The 19,696-nt window shown below is 46.9% G+C and overlaps 1 protein-coding gene across 1 annotated transcript in view; it reads left to right on the forward strand.

Moving 5' to 3' along the window:
- Positions 1-691: 691 nt before the first annotated feature.
- Positions 692-19,696, forward strand: part of LOC134352467 (uncharacterized) — a 192,867-nt gene continuing 173,862 nt past the window's right edge. Inside the window, exons 1-4 of the mRNA XM_063059744.1 lie at positions 692-751; positions 7,857-7,984; positions 13,990-14,215; positions 16,028-16,623. Coding sequence (XP_062915814.1) covers positions 14,011-14,215; positions 16,028-16,623 — 801 coding nt within the window. The 5' untranslated portion in view covers positions 692-751; positions 7,857-7,984; positions 13,990-14,010. The remainder of the gene's footprint in view (positions 752-7,856; positions 7,985-13,989; positions 14,216-16,027; positions 16,624-19,696) is intronic.

The following is a 19,696-nucleotide window of genomic DNA, read 5'->3' on the forward strand; positions in this document are numbered from 1 at the left end:
AAGAATTCTTTGAATAAAAATAATCATGGTAGCACGTCTTTTATTCGCAGTTATTTTGTAAGTAACACTATTCTTTGCATTTCTGGTCAGATGCTAACTGCATTTCATTGGCTCTGTATCTGTACTCGGCACAACAACAATAAAGTTGAATCTAATCTAATGATAATTCTTTATAAACATAAGCAGAGGCAAAAAGTACGGTAATTCTGTTTTCTAACGAGATCACTGGCATTATTTTGAAGAAGAACTGGGAAGATCTCCGGAGCCATAGTAAGTATTTGCTTCTCAGTCAATAATTTTCAAAGACTCCACAGACGTTGTCTAAGGCTCAGGCAGTTTCTAACGTTTTCTGCTTTTGATTCGCAATAACTAGCTTCTATCTGGGAAGGCATTGCGTTTGAGGGAGCTTGCTGCCCGTGACTTGGTTACATTATAATTACAATGTGCCCAGAAACGTAAAAAGTCCCTCAGCAGCGGCAAAACAAGTTGGAGGAATGTTGGACCATGAAGGTTGCTTTTTCAGCGAGTTGTTAAATAAGTACCATTGCGTATATTGACAACTGGAGAGCCTTGTGGCACAGAACACCATCTATCGAGATGGCAGGAGCCCAACGAGCAGTCGCCAGAAACCGGAAGCGGTGTCCCGGGCATGCGCGGTGAAGCCTGGAGCGGAGCGGAGTGGAGTGGTTTCGGATGACCGAGACGGGAGCGCAGTGGGTACGGGTTCGCGGCCGGCCGGGCTCCGTGCTAGGTAGGAGCGCAATGCTGGGCCGAAGGCCAGAGGAGCAGCCCTAATTGGGGGAAGAATCAGTGCGAACCGCAGGAACTCTCCTGCTCCCCAGCATCTTCCCCTTCGTCCCGGCCGGACTCACCGTGTTCCCAGCACCAGTTTCAGTCCGGTGACCGGCTTGTCGGCCTTCGATGAAGCGGGTTATCTGAGTACCAAGGGCGTCCTGTTCCAGTTGTCCGGGCCCAGGACAAATCGCACCTGGAGGGTTGCGATGAGGTGCCGTCTGTCTGCCCGCAGGAGGCTGTGGAGAGAGATGGGAGGGAGGCGCAACGAAGGAGCGGAGGGTCACCAGATTGATGATAGGGATGGTGTATTTGTCCCGTGAGGAGAGTTTAAACACAGTGGGCTTAAATTCTGTCGATTTCACAGGACAGTGTACAGGAGCATAATCCGCTCGGCAGATTTACGTTATCTCTTTCCTCCTGGCTTCTCGCCCCCAATCCGTTTAACAACCAGAAACCTATCCATCTCTGCCCGAAGTACACCCAATAACTGGGACTCCAGCGTCCTCTGTGGCCACGATTTCCCACTCTCTGGCTGAAGAAATTCCTCCTTGTCATACCCCTTTATCCCAAGGTTGTGCCTTCCGAGTCTGGGATTGTGGACCCGCCTCCTAACGGCGTATCCTCCCCAAATCTCAGTATCCAGGAACTTACAATGAGATCTACCTCCACCACAATGTCCCCCACCCTCCTTCAGGCCCAGAGACATCAAACATTCTTCATAGGTTAAACCTTGGTTGCTGGGCTCATCCATTGATTTAGAGATACTGTACAGCTATCTGTCCAAAGAGCGGGGACACCCAATTCCACCCATCTGACTGTTGAACCTACTAGCCTGTCCACCTCTGGGTTGCAGGGGGAAAGCCACACGGTTATGGGGAGAACGTACAAACTTCTTGCGGGCAGCGGTGCCAATTGAACCCGGGTCACTGGCGTGAACAGCTATGTAACTATGCCGTCCCAGTCCTTGCCAACCAGCTCTGCACCCTCTCCGGGTCAGCACATCTCTTCTCGGTTACGGGGCCCAACGTTGCTCACAATATCCAAACGTCATTTGACAGAAACCCTACAAAGCCTCATCAGTGCACTTATTTGTTTACTTATTGAGGTACAGCGCTGAGAATTGGTTCTTCAAGCCACACAACCCCCCCCCCCCCAGTTTAATCAACACACATAAAGTTGCTGGTGAACGCAGCAGGCCAGGCAGCATCTCTAGGAAGAGGTGCAGTCGACGTTTCAGGCCGAGACCCTTCGTCAGGACTAACTGAAGGAAGAGTGAGTAAGGGATTTGAAAGTGGGAGGGGGAGGGGGAGATCCAAAATGATAGGAGAAGACAGGAGGGGGAGGGATGGAGCCAAGAGCTGGACAGGTGATTGGCAAAGGGGATATGAGAGGATCATGGGACAGGAGGCTCAGGGAGAAGGAAGGGGGGGGAACCCCAGAGGATGGGCAAGGGGTATAGTGAGAAGGACAGAGGGAGAAAAAGGAGAGAGAGAGCGAAAATGAATGTGTGTATATAAATAAATAACGGATGGGGTACGAGGGGAGGTGGAGCATTAGTGGAAGTTTGAGAAGTCAATGTTCATGCCATCAGGTTGGAGGCTACCCAGACGGAATATAAGGTGTTGTTCCTCCAACCTGAGTGTGAGTGGGTTAGGGTGATATACTGTGTCCAATGCTCCCAATGCGGCCTTTTATATATTGGTGAGACCCGACGCAGACTGGGAGATCGTTTTGCTGAACACCTGCGCTCTGTCCATCAGAGAAAGCAGGATCTCCCAGTGGCCACACATTATAATTCCACGTCCCATTCCCATTCTGATATGTCTATCCATGGCCTCCTCTACTGTAAAGATGAAGCCACACTCAGGTTGGAGGAACAACACCTTATATTCCGTCTGGGTAGCCTCCAACCGGATGGCATGAACATTGACTTCTCTAACTTCCGTTAATGCCCCACCTCCCCCTCGTACCCCATCTGTTATTTATTTATATACACACATTCTTTTTCTCTCTCTCCTTTTTCTCCCTCTGTCCCTCTGACTATACCCCTTGCCCATCTTCTGGGTTTCTCCCCCCACCCCTTGTCTTTCTCCCTAGGCCTCCTGTCCCATGATCCTCTCGTATCCCTTTTGCCAATCAGCTGTCCAGCTCTTGGCTCCATCCCTCCCCCTCCTGTCTTCTCTTATCATTTTGGATCTCCCCCTCCCCCTCCCACTTTCAAATCTCTTACTCACTTTTCCTTCAGTTAGTCCTGACGAAGGGTCTCGGCCTGAAACGTCGACTGCACCTCTTCCTAGAGATGCTGCCTGGCCTGCTGCGTTCACCAGCAACTTTGATGTGTGTTGCTGTCCCCCCAATTTAATCCTCACCTAATTACGGGACAATTGACAATGACCAATTAACGTACCAATCTGTACAACTTTGGACTGTGGGAGGAAACCGGAGCACCCGGAGGAAACCCACGTGGTTATTGGGAGTACACATAAACTCCTTTCAGGCAGTGGCGGGAATTGAACCCAGGTCCCCTGTACTGTAAAGCGTTGTGCTAACCCCTGCACTATTCTGCTGCCCCAAATCCTTTCTTCCGTACTTCTACGTTCTTTTTCTCTTCTACTGTTGCAGCTGCCTTCACCGCTGCATTGTGAGTTAACCTTTGGGGAATCCTGCGCTGGAAGCCCCAAGTTCCCTTGCACCTCCAATTTCTGAATTCACTCCCCGTTTAGAAAATATTCAGAAGAAGGAGAAGCAATCTAATTGTAATTGTACAAAACTCCTTAGGGATTTGGCAAGGGTACTGAAAGCTACAGCTCGTAGCCTTGGATCAAGGGGTCTACCATATTTGGGGAGAACTTTCTTCAGCTCGAGGGTCTGAATCCTTACAACTGTCTACCCAAGAGAACTGTGGAGGCGTAAGGTGTAGAACAATTAGGCCATTCAGCCCATTGAATCTGCCCTACCATTTTGCCATGGCTGATTTAGCATCCCTCTCAACCCCATTCTCCTGCCTTCTTCCCGTAAACTTTGACACACTTACTAATCAAGAACCTGTCAATAAGACCATAAGGCATAGGACCAGAATTAGGCCATTCAGCCCATTGAGTTTGCTCCGCCATTCCATCATGGTTGATTTATTATCTCCCCTCCCCCCTGAAGGTGCAGAATCATTGTGAACAGAGTTTTGAACAAAACCTGGTGGGAGTTATATACAGGCCTCCGAACCGTAGCCAGTATCCAGGATACAAATTACAATGGAGATAGAAAAGGTTTTTGGATATTGGGGGAATCAATGGATTGATATATATCAAATTTTGATTCATACATCAAAGCATTGAGTACAGAAGTTGAGACATTATGTTGAACTTCTACAAGGCGGTGGTGAGGACAAATTTGGAGTATTGAGTACTCTAGTATCTGACCTATAGGATAAACATTAATAGGATTAAAAGAGTACAGTGAAAATTTATAAGGTTGTTGCTGGGACTTTGAGGACTGCAGTTATAGGGAAAGATTTAATAGGTTGGGCTTTAGTCTCTGCAATACAGGAAAATGAGGGGCAATTTGATAGAGGTATACAAAATTATGAGGGGTATAAATAGGGTAAGTGCAAATAGACTTTTATAAGACCATCAGACACAGGAGCAGAATTTGGACGTTCAGCTCATTGAGTCTATTCTGAGGCTGGCCCCTCTGGTCTTAGACTCTCCCGGTATTGGAAACATCCTCTCCATGTCCACTCTATCTAGGCCTTTCCATATTCAGTAGGTTTCAATGAGATTCCTCTCACTCCCCATTCTTCTCGACTTTAGTGAGTACAAGCCCAGAGCCAACAAACTCTCTTCATATCTCATGTGGAGCAGAACGATTTGGCTTGTTTCACTGTGAGGACATGTTGAGCCTGGTGAAACAGCACTAGTGGAAAATCAGCAACTGCTCCACATTTCTTGGCCCTTTTCTTTCGTTCTCCCAGCCCCTTGGGATAAAGACCAATGTACCAAATCTTTTGCTGATTGCAAATTCCAAAATTATGTTCCAGCCGTCACCTCTTGTCACTGGGTTTAACCCATCTCTATCTGCCCGCTTGCAGCCTGTGTCCTCAAGGCTCATGTTCCCACGCAGCTTTGTAACCCGATGTATGTATTTCCTGATAGATGCTGTGGGTCAAGACTTGGGTGTTTAGGGCATCATTTATTGAGGACGATGAGGCAGGAGAGGTTGATCGGTGGCAGGAAGGGATATGAGAATGGTCAGGCAGCGTCTTTGGAGGGGAATAGTCGATGTTTCATACCAAGACCCTTCATCAGGACTCAGACTGAAACATCCACTGTTTATTCTCTGCAGACCTGCTGAGTTCCGTCAGCATTTTGTGTGTTGCTCTGGATTTCCAGCATCTGCAGAATCTCTTGTGATTAGAATGGCTAACTCTGTTTCATCAAAGTAAGACACGGGGTGTGTCTGAGCTTGAAGGCAGAAAGATAGGCTAGAAGAGAGGTGAAAGATTAGGCCACTTGATCAAAAGTCTGCTTCACCATTCAATCATGCTGGGTTTTTTTTTCCCACTCCATTCTGCCGCCTTCTCATAACCCTTAACCCCTTTACCAATCAGGAACCTATTAATGTCTGTGGCAAAGAAATTGCTCCTCACTTCAGTTTTAAAGGGTCACCTGTTGAATCCTAGGATCTCCTACCAATGGAAACATTCTTTCCATATCCACTCTATCCAGCCCTTTCAATAGTCAGTAAGATCCCCACTTACTCATCCTTCTGAACTCCATGGAATAGAAGCCCAGAGCCATCAAACACCCCTCCCATCATTCCAGGGATCATTCTTGTGAACCTCCTCTGAACCCGCTCCAGAGCCAGTACATCTTTCTTTAGATACAGGGTTAAAAATTGCTCACAGTATTCCAAATGCCATCTGCTCAACGCCTTATAAACCCTCCACAATACTTCTGTAGTTCAATAGTTCCACTTAATATCAGAGAAATGTGTGCAATATACATCCTGAAATTCTTACTCTTCACAGACAGCCACAAAAACAGAAGAGTGCCCCACAGAATAAGTGACAGTTAAAATCTTAGAACCCCAAAGTTCTCCCAACTCCTCCCCTCCCGCGCACAAACAGCAGGAAAGCAATGACCCTCTCCCACCCCCCACCCACTTCCACAAAAAAGCATCAGCACCCTCCACTCACCGAGCAAGCAATAGCAAAGCCCCCAAGAGAGACGGTGGTCTGCAGCACAACAAAAACTATTTGTTCACCTGGGCTCTCCCTCTCTCCAATAAAGGGACAGAGAGGCGTTCCCCTCTCGCAGTGAGTGCGGGGACATAAAACAATTCGCTGATTTACGATGACAAAGTCTGTCATGCCACTTTTTTCCAAGTTCTCCGACCGGAGGGTCGGCAACAAGCTGTGTTCCGCCAATGCGATGCTGCGGTCAGCGGCACTGGCGTAGAATCGGCCCGTCCACGGGGCTGCAGAGCCTCGGGATCCCGAAGGCGCGCTCATCTTCTCGGCTGCGTCCTTGGGGTTTTGACAACCAGCCGGGTGAGCCCCCCAGGAGCGGGTCCCACCACCGCAAAGAAACAAAGTCTGAGTGTGGCTCCGGGTCAGGGTCTTCAGCCTTCCTCAAGTGGAGGGGCATTCGTTGGGCAAGGGCATGGTTCACGAGAATAGCTAAGCGAGTTTGAGCTCTTCTCTTTGGAGTGAAGGAAGATGAGAGCTGACTTGATAGAGGCGTACAAGATGTTAAGAGGCATAGATGAAGTGGAAAGCCAGAGACTTTTAAAGTGATTGGAGGACAGTATAGGGGGGATGCCAGAGATAATTTTTTTTTACACAGAGAATGGTGGGTGCATGGAATATCTGGCCAGTGTGGGGTGGTGGGGTGGTGGTAGAGGCAGATACATTAGGGGCATTTAAAAACCTATTAGATACTTCATACTTTATTGTCGCCAAACAATTGATACTAGAACATACAATCAGCACAGCGATATTTGATTCTGCGCTTCCCGCTCCCTGGATTACAAATCAATAGTAAGTATTAAGAATTTAAATTATAAATCATAAATAGAAAATAGAAAAATGGAAAGCAAGGTAGTGCAAAAAAACCGAGAGGCAGGTCTGGATATTTGGAGCGTACAGCCCAGGCATATGGATGATAGAAATATGGAGAATTATGTACGAGGGAAGGGTTAGATTAGGTTAAAAGTTGTCACAACATTGTGGGCCAAAGGGCCTCTACGAACACTCACAGGCAGCTGGAACAGATCCAGTTGATGACGGAGAACCAGCACAGACATGCTGAAGGCGAATGGTTCTTGATTTACACGATCAGAATTTTTGAAGAAATGACTCAAAAGGTGGATTACAAGAGTGCAGAGGCATCCACCTTCCAAAAATCTAAATGAACATCGGATAACGTCTCAGGCCCATGAAATTAAACTGTGGGGGGAAGGGGAAGGAAATGAGGCCGAGATCCTTCTGCATTTCCCTCATCTGCAGTGTTTCTCCATTTTGGTAGTTGCTTTCTTTAAACTTCACCTATCAAAATGTTGCAAAAGGCTGATTTCCTTGGCATTTATACTGTTGTCATGAGAATATTTCTTTCCAACTGTGATAAGACTGCTGAACGGATCCTGATCCAGATCTGGGCCGTACCCTCCAAATATCCAGACCTGCCTCTCGGTTTTTTTGCACTACCTTACTTTCCATTTTCTATTTTCTATTTATGATTTATAATTTAAATTTTTAATATTTACTGTAGATTTTGTACTCCAGGGAGTGTGAAGCGCAGAATCAAATATCGCTGTGATGACTGTACATTCTAGTATCAATTGTTTGGCGACAATAAAGTATGAAGTATATTTAAACAATAAACGTGAACTTGGAATTCCCTGCGCTTTCCCCACATTAAACTCCATTTGCCCAACTTTTTGCTCACTCAAGTCAGCCTCTCAGTTTTGAGTTACAGGGTCCAAACGCCCTCAGCCCAGCATGCTGTCTCACCCATGTTTGTACCATCAGCACGTTTAAACCTCTTAACTTTTGTCCTCTTCTCCAGGTCATGAACAAACCATGAACAATTGAGGGTGAAGAACAGATCTTTGAGGCACCGCCAGGTGCATCTTTCTCGCCTGTTGAATTTGACTCATGCGATGACCTAAAGTCAAGGTCAAATATATTATCAAGGTACGTACACACTTGCAATTCATTTTCTTGCAGGCATTTAGAGAAAAATAAAGAAATACAATAAAAGTTATAGAAAACTATACATAAAGACTAACAATCAATTTGCAAAAGAAGGCTCATTGTGTAGATAAAAATTAATACTGAGAACATGAGTTGTAGAGCCCTTGAAAGTGAGTCTGTAGGTTGAGGAATCAGCTCAGAGTTGGGGTGAGTGAAGTTAACAACATTGGTTCAGGAGCCTGATGGTTGAGGGGTAATAACTATTCCTGATCCTGGTGGTGTGGAACCTAAGGCTCCCGTGCCTCCTGTCCGAATGTGAGAAGGGGTGATGGCTTAGTTGTTGGGGTTCCTATCTTCAATCCGTGCTGACACACTTTGTCCATACCATGAGCTCTTACCTTGTGCACCAGCTTTTTATATACTTTATACTTTATTGTTGCCAAACAACTGATACTAGAATGTACAATTATCACAGCGATATTTGATTCTGTGCTTCCCGCTCCCTGGATTACAACTCAATAGTAAATATTAAAAATTTAAATTATAAATCATAGATAGAAAATAGAAAAATGGAAAGTAAGGTAGTGCAAAAAAAGACCGAGAGGTAGGTCTGGATATTTGGAGGGTACGGCCCAGATCCGGGTCAGGATCCGTTAGCAGTCTTATCACAATTGGAAAGAAGCTGTTCCCAAATCTGGCCGTATGAGTCTTCAAGCTCCTGAACCTTCTCCCGGAGGGAAGAGGGACGAAAAGTCTGTTGGCTGGGTGGGTCGTGTCCTTGATTATCCTGGCAGCACTGCTCCGACAGCGTGCGGTGTAAAGTGAGTCCACGGACGGAAGATTGGTTTGTGTGATGGCACCTTCTGAAAGTCAGAATACAATGCATTCAGTGGCCACTTGATTGGATACTACCCGTACGTAGTAAAGTGGCCTCCTAGTACATGTTCATGGTTCTTTGCTGCGCTAGCCCGTCCACTTCGAGGTTCAACGTGTTGTGCGTTCAGAGATGCTGTTCTGCACACCACGTGGTTATTTCAGTTACTGTTGCCTCTTGTCATCTTGAACCAGTCTGGCCATTCTCGCTGAGCTCTCTCATTAACAAGGTATTTTCACCCACAGAACCACAACTCACTGGGCGCTTTATGTTTTTTACACCGTTCTCTGTAAGCTCTAGAGACTGCAATGTGTGAAAATCCTGGGAGATACTCAGACTGCCCTGTCAGGCACCAACGATCATTCCATGGTCCATATAACCATATAACAATTACAGCATGGAAACAGGCCCTCTCGGCCCTTCTAGTCCGTGTCGAACTCTTACTCTCATCTAGTCCCACCGACCTGCACTCAGTCCATAACCATCCATTCCTTTCCTGTCCATATATCTACCCAATTTAACTTTAAATGACAACATCGAACCTGCCTCAACCACTTCTGCTGGAAGCTCGTTCCACACATCTACCACTCTCTGAGTAAAGAAGTTCCCCCTCATGTTACCCCTAAACTTCTGTCCTTTAACTCTCAACTCATGTCCTCTTGTTTGGATCTCCCCCATTCTCAATAGAAAAAGCCTATCCATGTTAACTCTATCAATCCCCCTCATAATTTTAAATACCTCTATCAAGTCCCCCCTCAACCTTCTACGTTCCAATGAATAAAGACCCAACTTGTTCAACCTTTCTCTGTAACTTATGGTGATGAAACCCAGGTAACATTCTAGTAAATCTTCTCTGTACTCTCTCTAATTTGTTGACATCTTTCCTATAATTCGGTGACCAGAACTGTACACAATACTCCAAATTTGGCCTCACCAATGCCTTGTACAATTTCAACATTACATCCCAACTCCTATACTCAATGCTCTGATTTATAAAGGCCAGCATACCAAAAGCTTTCTTCACCACCCTACCCACATGAGATTCCACCTTCAGGGAACTATGCACCATTATTCCTAGATCCCTCTGTTCTACTGCATTCTTCAATGCCCTACCATTTATCATGTATGTCCTATTTTGATTAGTCCTTCCAAAATGTAGCAACTCACATTTATCAGCATTAAATTCCATCTGCCATCTTTCAGCCCACTCTTCTAACTGGCCTAAATCTCTCTGCAAGCTTTGAAAACCTACTTCATTATCCACAACTCCACCTATCTTAGTATCATCTGCATACTTACTAATCCAATTTACCACCCCATCATCTAGATCATTAATATATATTACAAACAACATTGGACCCAGTACAGATCCCTGAGGCACACCACTAGTCACCGGCCTCCAATCTGACACACAGTTATCCACCACCACTCTCTGGCGTCTCCCATCCAGCCACTGCTGAATCTATTTTACTACTGCTAAAAGTCACTTGGATCACATTTCTCCCCTGTTCTGACATTTGGTCTGAACAACAACTGAACCTCTTGACCATGGCTGCATGCTTTTATGCATTGAGTTGCTTCCACATGATTGGCTAATTAGATATTTGCATTAACGAGCTGGTGTACTGAACTGGGGTCCCTCTCTGTCAACTCTGCTTGTACCCATGGAGAATGGTGGCACATTCATCAAATGGGATTTGCTCTTCAAGAAATAAAAATCAGGCCGATAAAAATCCAGTCCAACTGACCAGTCTCGACTGTCCATTTCCTTCCAAAGACCTGACCCGCTGAGTTCCTCAAAAGCTTTGTGTGTCGCTGTGGATTCCAGAATCTGTGGCCTCTTGTGTCTAATCAGGCTGACTTGCTGTGATTATAATGCGTGGGTAGCTGGGGGACTGGGATTGATAAGATTACTCTGAGAACTGGTGTACACTCAGAGGGAAATGGAGAGACCTGCACTGTAAAGAAATAGATGGTTATCAAGAGTCAAGTTTCAGGGAAGAACGAGATTCTGCAGATGCTGGAAATTCAGAGTGATACACACAAAATGTCAGAGGGACTCAGCAGGTCAGGCAACATCTATGGAGGGGAATAAACTGTCACTGTTTTGGGTGAAGATGAAGGGTCTTTGCCTGAAACATTGACTCTTTACTCTTGTCCATAGATGCTGCCTGACCTGCTGAGTTCCACTGACATTTTGTCTGTGTTAAGCTTGTCTGCATTGATCCGGTGCCTCTGTATCTGCCTTTGGAGCGCTGGTGACCGAGCAGCAGCTCACTGTAATCTGCTGGTCGAACGGTAGTGAGCTGACAGCATAATGGGGGTTTCGCTGGTTGGAGGAATGAGGGACTCAGGGAGCAAGGGAAACAGGGAAATGGGTGGCTCCCGGTACAGGAGTGGCTCCCTGACTGACCCGAAGTACGAAGAGCACAGGCAGCCTGTTTGTCCGGCAGGAACTGTAACCCCCGTCCGGGAACAACAGGGACACAGACAGCCTGCTTCTCTAACTCCCGTCCAGGAACAACAGTTAACAAGGCACTCTTTGGCCTTGTTCCCTTCCGTTGTGTAATGTATCAGGCCATGCTGAGTTTGAATACGACAGTGACAGGGGTCAAGGGTGAATATTTGTCCTAAACAATTACACGTATTAGCTCTGTGCTGTGGTCGTTGGTCAGAGTGCGACACGAACAAAAATCATCATTCATATTGTGAGCACGAGGAAATCTGCAGATGCTGGATATTCAAGCAACGCACACAAAATGCTGGTGGAACACAGCAGGCCAGACAGCATCTATAGGATGAAGCACAGTCGACGTTTCAGGCTTTTCGTCAGGTCTGGGCCCGAAACGTCGACTGTGCTTCTTCCGATGGATGCTGCCTGGCCTGCTGTGTTCCACCAGCATTTTGTGTGTGTTGCTGCTCATATTGTCAGCAGTTTTGGGCCCCTTATCCAAAAGGATGTGCTGGCATTAGAGAGGGTCAAGAGGAGAGTCATGAGAATGATCCCGGGAATGAAAAGGTTAACATGTTAGGAGCACTTGATTGCTCTGGGCTGGTACAAGCTGGAGTTGGGAAGAATTAGGGGGATCACATGGAAACCTATTGAAGATTGAAAAGCCTCGATAGAGAGGACATGGAGAGGATGTTTCCCGTAGTGGGGGAGAATTGGGCCAGGGGGCACACCCTCAGAATAGACTGATGACTCTTTAGAACGGAGATAAGGAGAAATTTTCAGATTGAAATGCCAGCGAGTGGTGAATCTGTGGAATCCATTGCCAGAGACAGCTGTGGAGGCCAGGTCTTTGGGTATATTTAAAGCAGAGGTTGGTAGGTTCTTGGTTAGTCAGGATATCAAAGGTTAATGGGAGAAGGCAGAAGAATGGGGTTGAGAGGGATAATAAATTAGCCATGATTGGATAGCGTTGCAGACTCGATGAACCCAATGGCCTAATTTTGCTCCTATGTCTTAAACGGTTTTATTATAAAGATTGAAGAATTATATACATGTTAAAATACATTTATAGAATAAAATGTGGAAAAATACATAAATAGCAGCAAGTATTTGCATGCAGTGACTGTGGCAATAGATAGAGGTAGTGGTGGGGGGCACGAACTGGAATGGTTAATTGGATTAACTGCCTGGGGTTAGAAACTTCACAGATGGTGTGAAGCTTTTGTTGTAGTGATTTTCAGAAGGGGACCTTTGGGAAGGGCAGTTTGCCGGGTGGGTAGAAGTAGATTTAAAGGCAGAAGAGTGAAATGGCACAAAACCCAGAAGAGCAACGAAGTAAACGATGGAGATCAGTTAGGGAGGGGAAGAGACGGTTTTAATGGATTCAGGGCGGGCAGGTTTGAAGAGGGTATGATGTAGCCATTCAGGAGCAGAGGAAGGGTCTGGGCGTGAAAGGGTTTGTCAGGGGATCAGCAGGGAGTGGACACTGAAAAAAGTTGTGTTTAAAGATGGAGTTGAGGGTAGTGGTGTGGAATATGGAGGGCAAGAAAGATAAGATGTTTTTCTTTGGTGAAAATTGCTAACGGAGGTGAACAGCACACAAGATCGAGCTCTGGCTTTGTCCTGCTTTTTCACCTTCAGTCTATAAAGAAACCAACAGGATGTTTGCAACGGTGTGCCAGTCTTCATGTTGGAGGGATATGGTACTGAATCGCCCCCAGCCTCTTCTCAATCTACTTTCCTTGGATGCTGCAGGGCAGTCAAGTAGAGCAGTGCTTCACAGGGTTCGATTCCCGTCGCTGCCTGTAAGGAGTTTGTACGTGTTCTCTCTGACCACGTGGGTTTCCTCTGGGAGTCCGGTTTGCTCCCACAGTCCTCAGACATTCGGTTAGGGTTAGTACGTCGTGGGCACTGGAAGCCACCTGCAGCAAGTCCCTGATTCAAACAAGGCACTCAACTATGTTTTGGCATATATGTGACAAAGAAAGCTAATCTTTAATCTTTAAAACAGTACATAGTTTTGTAATCAATTTCACCATGAATGAGGCATGCCTAATTTGAGCATAGGAAATGGAGTCAGAAAAAACGTGGGAATTGGGGCTGGATGAGTGGAAGGAAGTGGATTTCAGAAGAATGAGAGGGAATCTTGTAGAAATATGGAAGGAATAGATAAGACAGAGGCAGCAATGTTGTTTTTACTGTTAAGTCTAGGGAACAGCCTCAAGGTTTCATGGGAATAGATTTAGATGGAAATGAGGAGAAATTGCTTTTCCCAGAGAGCAGTGGAATTTTGTGGAATTCTCTGCCCACGGAAGCAGTAGAGGCTGCCTTGTTAAATATATTTAAGATACATTTCAGTAGATTTAGGCATAGCAGGGGAATTAAGGGTTGTGGGGAAAAGGCAGGAAGGTTGAGCTGAGTCCAGGGGCAGATTGGTCATGATTTTATTGAATGGTGGAGCAGGCTTGATGGGTCAGGTGCCTTACCTTACTCCAATTTCTTACGTTCTTATGCAAGTGCATGGAACAGAGAATGGCCCAGTGCGTGGAACGGAGGATGGCAAGCACTTCCCGTATGCCATCAGGATTTCTGAATGATCAGGCTTCAGATTACTGGAGGTTTATTTGATATCAACCCCACATTTCCACCAGCCCTTTCACGCCGTTTTCTGTTTTAAAGTCATTTCACAGGATTTCCACGATGGGAGATTCACAGATGGGAGGCTCACACCAGACAATACGTCGGGGCCTGGCGGAGACGCTCGGTTCGCCTGCACGGCGTCAGCCTCGGAATGGGGAAGCGAAGGGATCCATTCGCAGTGGGAAGGAGCTGTTCACGTGTTCGGAGTGCGGCCGAGGTTTCAACCGAGCATCCGGACTGTCGAGGCACCAGCGCAGCCACAGAGGTGTGTTGGGTCTCTGTTATTTGTCTGACCCTTAGGGTTCTTCCCGGGGTCAAGAATGGCGACCAGTCTTAAGTCTTAACAATCATTCATTTTAAAGTTTGAACAAACAAGCATATGCTAAGCAAACTAAGTAAAGACTTGAGAGACAGAGATAAATGAAGTTATGATGACGCTAAACAGCAACGGGCAGATCGGGGGTCGGTGTCACGACAGGAGACCCGTGTGTTACCGGGGGAAATCAGAAAATCTACTGCTGTGTGCCCGAAGACCCAGGATCTTTACGATCTTCAGGCACAGAGCTCGAAAAAAGCGACGTAACGGACTTTTAACATCGTAAACCAGCGAGTTGTTTGTTATGTCTCCCCGTTCCGCTGGGAAAATGGAGACATCTCTTTCTCTCTTATTCAGGAGAGAGAGAACCTGCGGTATGTCAAATGCCAGGTGAAATGTGAAGTCTTTGGGGTCACTGCAAGTCTGTGTCTTTGCTATTGCTTTGCTCACGCTTGAGTGCTCGGGGACGGTGCTGATGCTCACTTTTATTTTGCCGGTGGGGGGGAAGAAGGGACTTTACTTACACGTGGGTGGGAGAGGGGAGCTGGGGGGTACTTTGGGGTTCTTACCTTTAACTGTCATTCATTCTTTGGGGCACTCCTCTGTTTTTGTGGATATTTATGAAGAAAAAGAATTTCAGGATGTATATTGTACACATTTCTCTGACATTAATTTGGATCTTTGAACCTTCGAAATGAAAAGCAAAGAAAGCAAAGATAAAAAGAGTAACAAGAGAAGATGGCGCCCTCTAAAGAATCCATCAACTTTATAATCAAGATAAGAGAAATTCCTCAGATAAAATAAATAAATCACAATTACATCACATGGGTCATGTGCTAACACTTAGCCAATGAAAAATGAGAAACCGTTAGGTTAGCACTTCACCTGTGAGTCGGCTGGGGTGATATACTGTGTCCGGTGCTCCCGATGTGGCCTTCTATATATTGGCAAGACCCAACGCAGACTGGGAGACCGCTTTGCTGAACACCTACGCTCTGTCCGCCAGAGAAAGCAGGATTTCCCAGTGGCCACACATTTTAATTCCACGTCCCATTCCCATTCTGACATGTCTATCCATGGCCTCCTCTACTGTAAAGATGAAGCCACACTCAGGTTGGAGGAACAACACCTTATATTCCGTCTGGGTAGCCTCCAACCTGATGGCATGAACGTTGACTTCTCTAACTTCCGCTAATGCCCCACCTCCCCTTCTTACCCCATCCCTAATTTATTTATTTATTTATTATTTCCCCCCCCCTTTTTTTCTCTCTCTGTCCCTCTCACAATAACTCCTTGCCTGCTCTCCATCTTCCTCTGATGCTCCCCTCCCCCTTTCTTTCTCCCTCGGCCTCTCGTCCTATGATTCTGTCCCTTCTCCAGCCTGGTATCCCTTTTGCCAATCACCTGTCCAGCTCTTGGCTCCATCCCTCCCGCTCCTGTCTTCTCCTATCATTTCGGATCTCCCCCTCCCCCTCCCACTTTCAAATCTCTTACTAGCTTTTCCTTCAATTAGTCCTGACGAAGGGTCTCAGCCCGAAACGTCGACTGTACCTCTTCCTACAGATGCTGCCTGGCCTGCTGCGTTCACCAGCAACTTTAATGTGTGTTGTTTCACTGTTATATCACTGGGATGAACCGCCACACACTGTGAAAAATACTTGAATTTGTTAAGAAGTGCGAATGATTAAACTGTAACTGTGGTATTACATTAATTCCTCTAATAACTCATAAAAGGTATTAAAATACAATGGTTTCCAACAGGTGAGAAGCCCTGGAAATGTGGGGACTGCGGGAAGGGATTCAACTACGCTTCTCAGCTGGAAATCCATCGCCGTCGCCACACCAGGGAGCAGCCGTGGAAATGTGGGGACTGCGGGAAGGGATTCAGTTATCCGTCCCAGCTGGAAATCCACCGCCGCAGTCACACCGGGGAGAGGCCGTTCACCTGCTCCGAGTGCGGGATGGCGTTCACCCACTCGTCCAGTCTTCTCACGCACCAGCGCGTTCACACCGCCGAGAGGCCGTTCACCTGCTCTGAGTGCGGGAAGGGCTTCACCCGCTCCTGCCACCTTCTCAGGCACCACCAAGTTCACGCCGGGGAGAAACTGTTCACCTGCTCCGTGTGCGGGAAGGGCTTCACCCAGTCGTCCTGCCTGCTCAGGCACCAGCGCGTCCACACCGGCGAGAAGCCCTTCGCTTGCATCCTGTGCGGAAGGGCCTTCAGCCAGACCTTCAATCTTCACGCTCACCAGCGGGTCCACACCGGGGAGCGGCCCTTCACCTGCTTCACCTGCGGGAAGGGGTTCACGCAGTCGTCCAACCTGCTCACCCACCAGCGAGTGCACACCGGGGAGAGGCCGTTTACCTGCGCCGACTGTGGGAAGGGCTTCGGCGGGCTGTCTAGTCTGCGGAAACACCGGCTAATCCACCAGTGACCGCAGGTGTTGGGATGCCCTGGTGTCGGTCGTAACTAGGCTTGGTGCAGGTGAGCTCTCACCTGGGTTGTTCCTGCTGACTCTCACAGCCATGTCCATTGCACTAGAGTTTAAATGTTTTAGATACACGTCAATTAAATCAGCTTGACATTTGACACACACTCTGTCTACTTATAGACAATAGGGGCAGGAGTAGGCCATTCAGCCCTTCGAGCCAGCACCGCCATTCACTGTGATCATGGCTGATCATCCACAATCAGTACCCCGTTCCTGCCTTCTCCCCATATCCCTTCACTCCGCTATCTTTAAGAGCTCTATCTAACTCTTTCTTGAAAGCATCCAGAGAATTGGCCTCCACTGCCTTCTGAGGCAGAGCATTCCACAGAACCACAACCCTCTGAGTGAAAAAGTTTTTCCTCAACTCCGTTCTAAATGGTCTACCCCTTATTCTTAAACTATCTGATATCTAGGACTGTCTTCAGTGGAAATGTAAAATGATAGGGGATGATTTCAGCCACGGGAAACACCTACAAGGTGCTGGGGAAGTTCTGCAGATTGGGCAGCATCCATGGAGGGAAATGATAGAGTCCCTGATGAAGAGTCTCAGCCTGAAATATCACCTGTTTATTCCCCTCCATAGATGCTGCCTGACCCGCACAGTTCCTCCAGAATTCTGTGGGTGTTGCTCCAGATTTCCAGCATCTGCAGTTTCCTTTGTACCTCGGTATCAGCCAGGTGTGTAGCTTATACTTTATTACACTTTATAGTCGCCAAACAATTGGTACTAGAACGTACAATCATCACAGCGATATTTGATTCTCCGCTTTCCACTCCCTTGATTACAAATATTAAATATTAAAAATATTAAATATAGTTAAATTAGTAAATATTAAAAATTTATCGCCACATTGGAGACCGTTCAGCCCGTCGGGCCAATGCTAGCTCCCAGCAGAATCATCCCATTGGTCCCATTCTGCCCCTCCTTACCGCACGGTATCCCTGCAGCTTTCTCACATGCCCTTCACCTCCTGTTTGATCCTTTCTGCCGCTCACCTACACTCAGGAGATTTTAAGGATGTCAGTTAACTTCCTGGCGTAACTTTGGGTCAATGGGAAGGAACTGGAGGAATTCTGGGGGCTGGGATGGTGGTGGGGGGTGAAATTATTGCCATTATTGGAGAGAACATGCACAGATCAGGATTGAAGTTGGATTCATGGAACATTACAGTAGAGTACAGGCTCTTCAGCTCTTGATGTTGGATAGAAACAAGTATGGGTCTGTGTCTCTCTGTCGGATTTGTGGCACTGAACCTGTTATCTCGCTGCCTGTGCACTTGAAATCCAGAGGCAATGCCCAGTCTTGCTGGGAGCTGTCCATCACTGGTGGGGTTGGGTTGAGGGGAGGGTGTTGGTTGGGATTACAGTGCAGTTTCAGCAACTGCTGATCTTCAATAGGGATTGCGCAGCGAAGATTGGAAGACAGGGGAAAGGCGGGAGGCTGCTTGCAAATTATTTTGTTCCTAGCTTGGTAAACACTGATTTTGAAATGCACAGACCTGTTATGATCTTGTCTTAAGAGTTCTGCAAAAGGTGGGACTTAGTCATTTAAGTGGTTTAAAGAGGTGGTCAGCACCCTGCAGGTCAGGGATTCACTGGATTCTGTGAACTGCTGCCTGCTCAGGAACAATTCAGTGCTCCCTGCAGTCTGTCAACGTTTGCTGGTCCACACAAGTAGACCTCAAGGCTTCTGCCCAAACTACTTTGCTCTCAGACACACTCTTGGAGCCTGGTTAAGAGAGCGACAGAGAACATGGAAGGAAGATAGATGGGAGGGGCAGGAACAGGGTGGCCACATGTGCCCAGCATCTTGGGAGAGAGTGAGCAACCACACAAGGCACGTGTCTCCTGGAGAAGGTCCTTCAATGCAGGCATGATGAGACAAGATGAATGGAGGAGAGAAGCAGGTTTGGAGTGAATTAGACCAAGAGACATAGGAGGAGTATTAGGCCATTGGATCTTCACCATTCCAGCATGGCTGATTTATTATCCTCTCAACCCCGTTCTCCTGTCTTCTCACCCTTTCATGCCCTCAGTATTCAGCCTCTGTTTTAAGTACACCCAATGACTTGGTGTCTACAGCCACCTGTGGCAATGAATTCCACATTTTCACCATCCTCTGTTAAGATAATTCCTCTTCATCTCTGTTTTAAAGGGAAGTCCTTCTTTTCTGAGCTGTGCTCTCTAGTCTCGGATGGCCCCCCCCCCCACTATAGGAAACATCCACTCTATCTCGACCTTTCACTATTGGATAGGTTTCAATGAGATCCCCTTATTCTTCTAAACTCCAGTGAGTACACAGGCTCAGAATCATCAAACGCTCCTCACACGTTAACCTTTCCATTTCCGGAATCATTCTCCTGAACCTCCTCTGGACTCTCTCCAATGCCAGCACATCCTTTCTTGAATAAGGGATGCAAAATTGCTCACAATTAATGCAAGTGCTGCCTGTCCAAAGCCTTACAGAGCCTCAGTGTTACATCCTTTGTAATCTAGGAAAGCTTTGCAGAGGAAGAGGAGAGGATTGAAGAGTGAGACTGATGAGGGGAATACGATAGGGTGTCATTTGGCACACGAAGTCAATGCCAGCCCTAAAAGTAATTCCATTCTGCACTTCCCTCCCCGTTCCCTCACACGCCTACCCATCAACCCAATGCTGCCCTAACTTTCCCAGCAGTAACCTACACCAGGATCTTTTTACAGTAACCACTGAATGTACAGCAGGTCTTCGGGGGGTGAAAGACAGCTGGTGCTCACTGCAAAACAGAAACAACAAGAGCATCCACTCGAGGAGGACCCAGAGGCACGATCATGTGCGGGTCACTGGAGCTGGGAGGTGGTGCCCATGTGAAAAGATGAGGGGAAAGTAAGGAAAATGAGGAAGAAGAAAAATAAAGATGCTTTCTAAAATCATACTGAATATAGCACCTGCGTTTTC

This window comes from Mobula hypostoma, chromosome 10, assembly GCF_963921235.1.
Source record: "Mobula hypostoma chromosome 10, sMobHyp1.1, whole genome shotgun sequence".
Classification (NCBI taxonomy): domain Eukaryota; kingdom Metazoa; phylum Chordata; class Chondrichthyes; order Myliobatiformes; family Myliobatidae; genus Mobula; species Mobula hypostoma.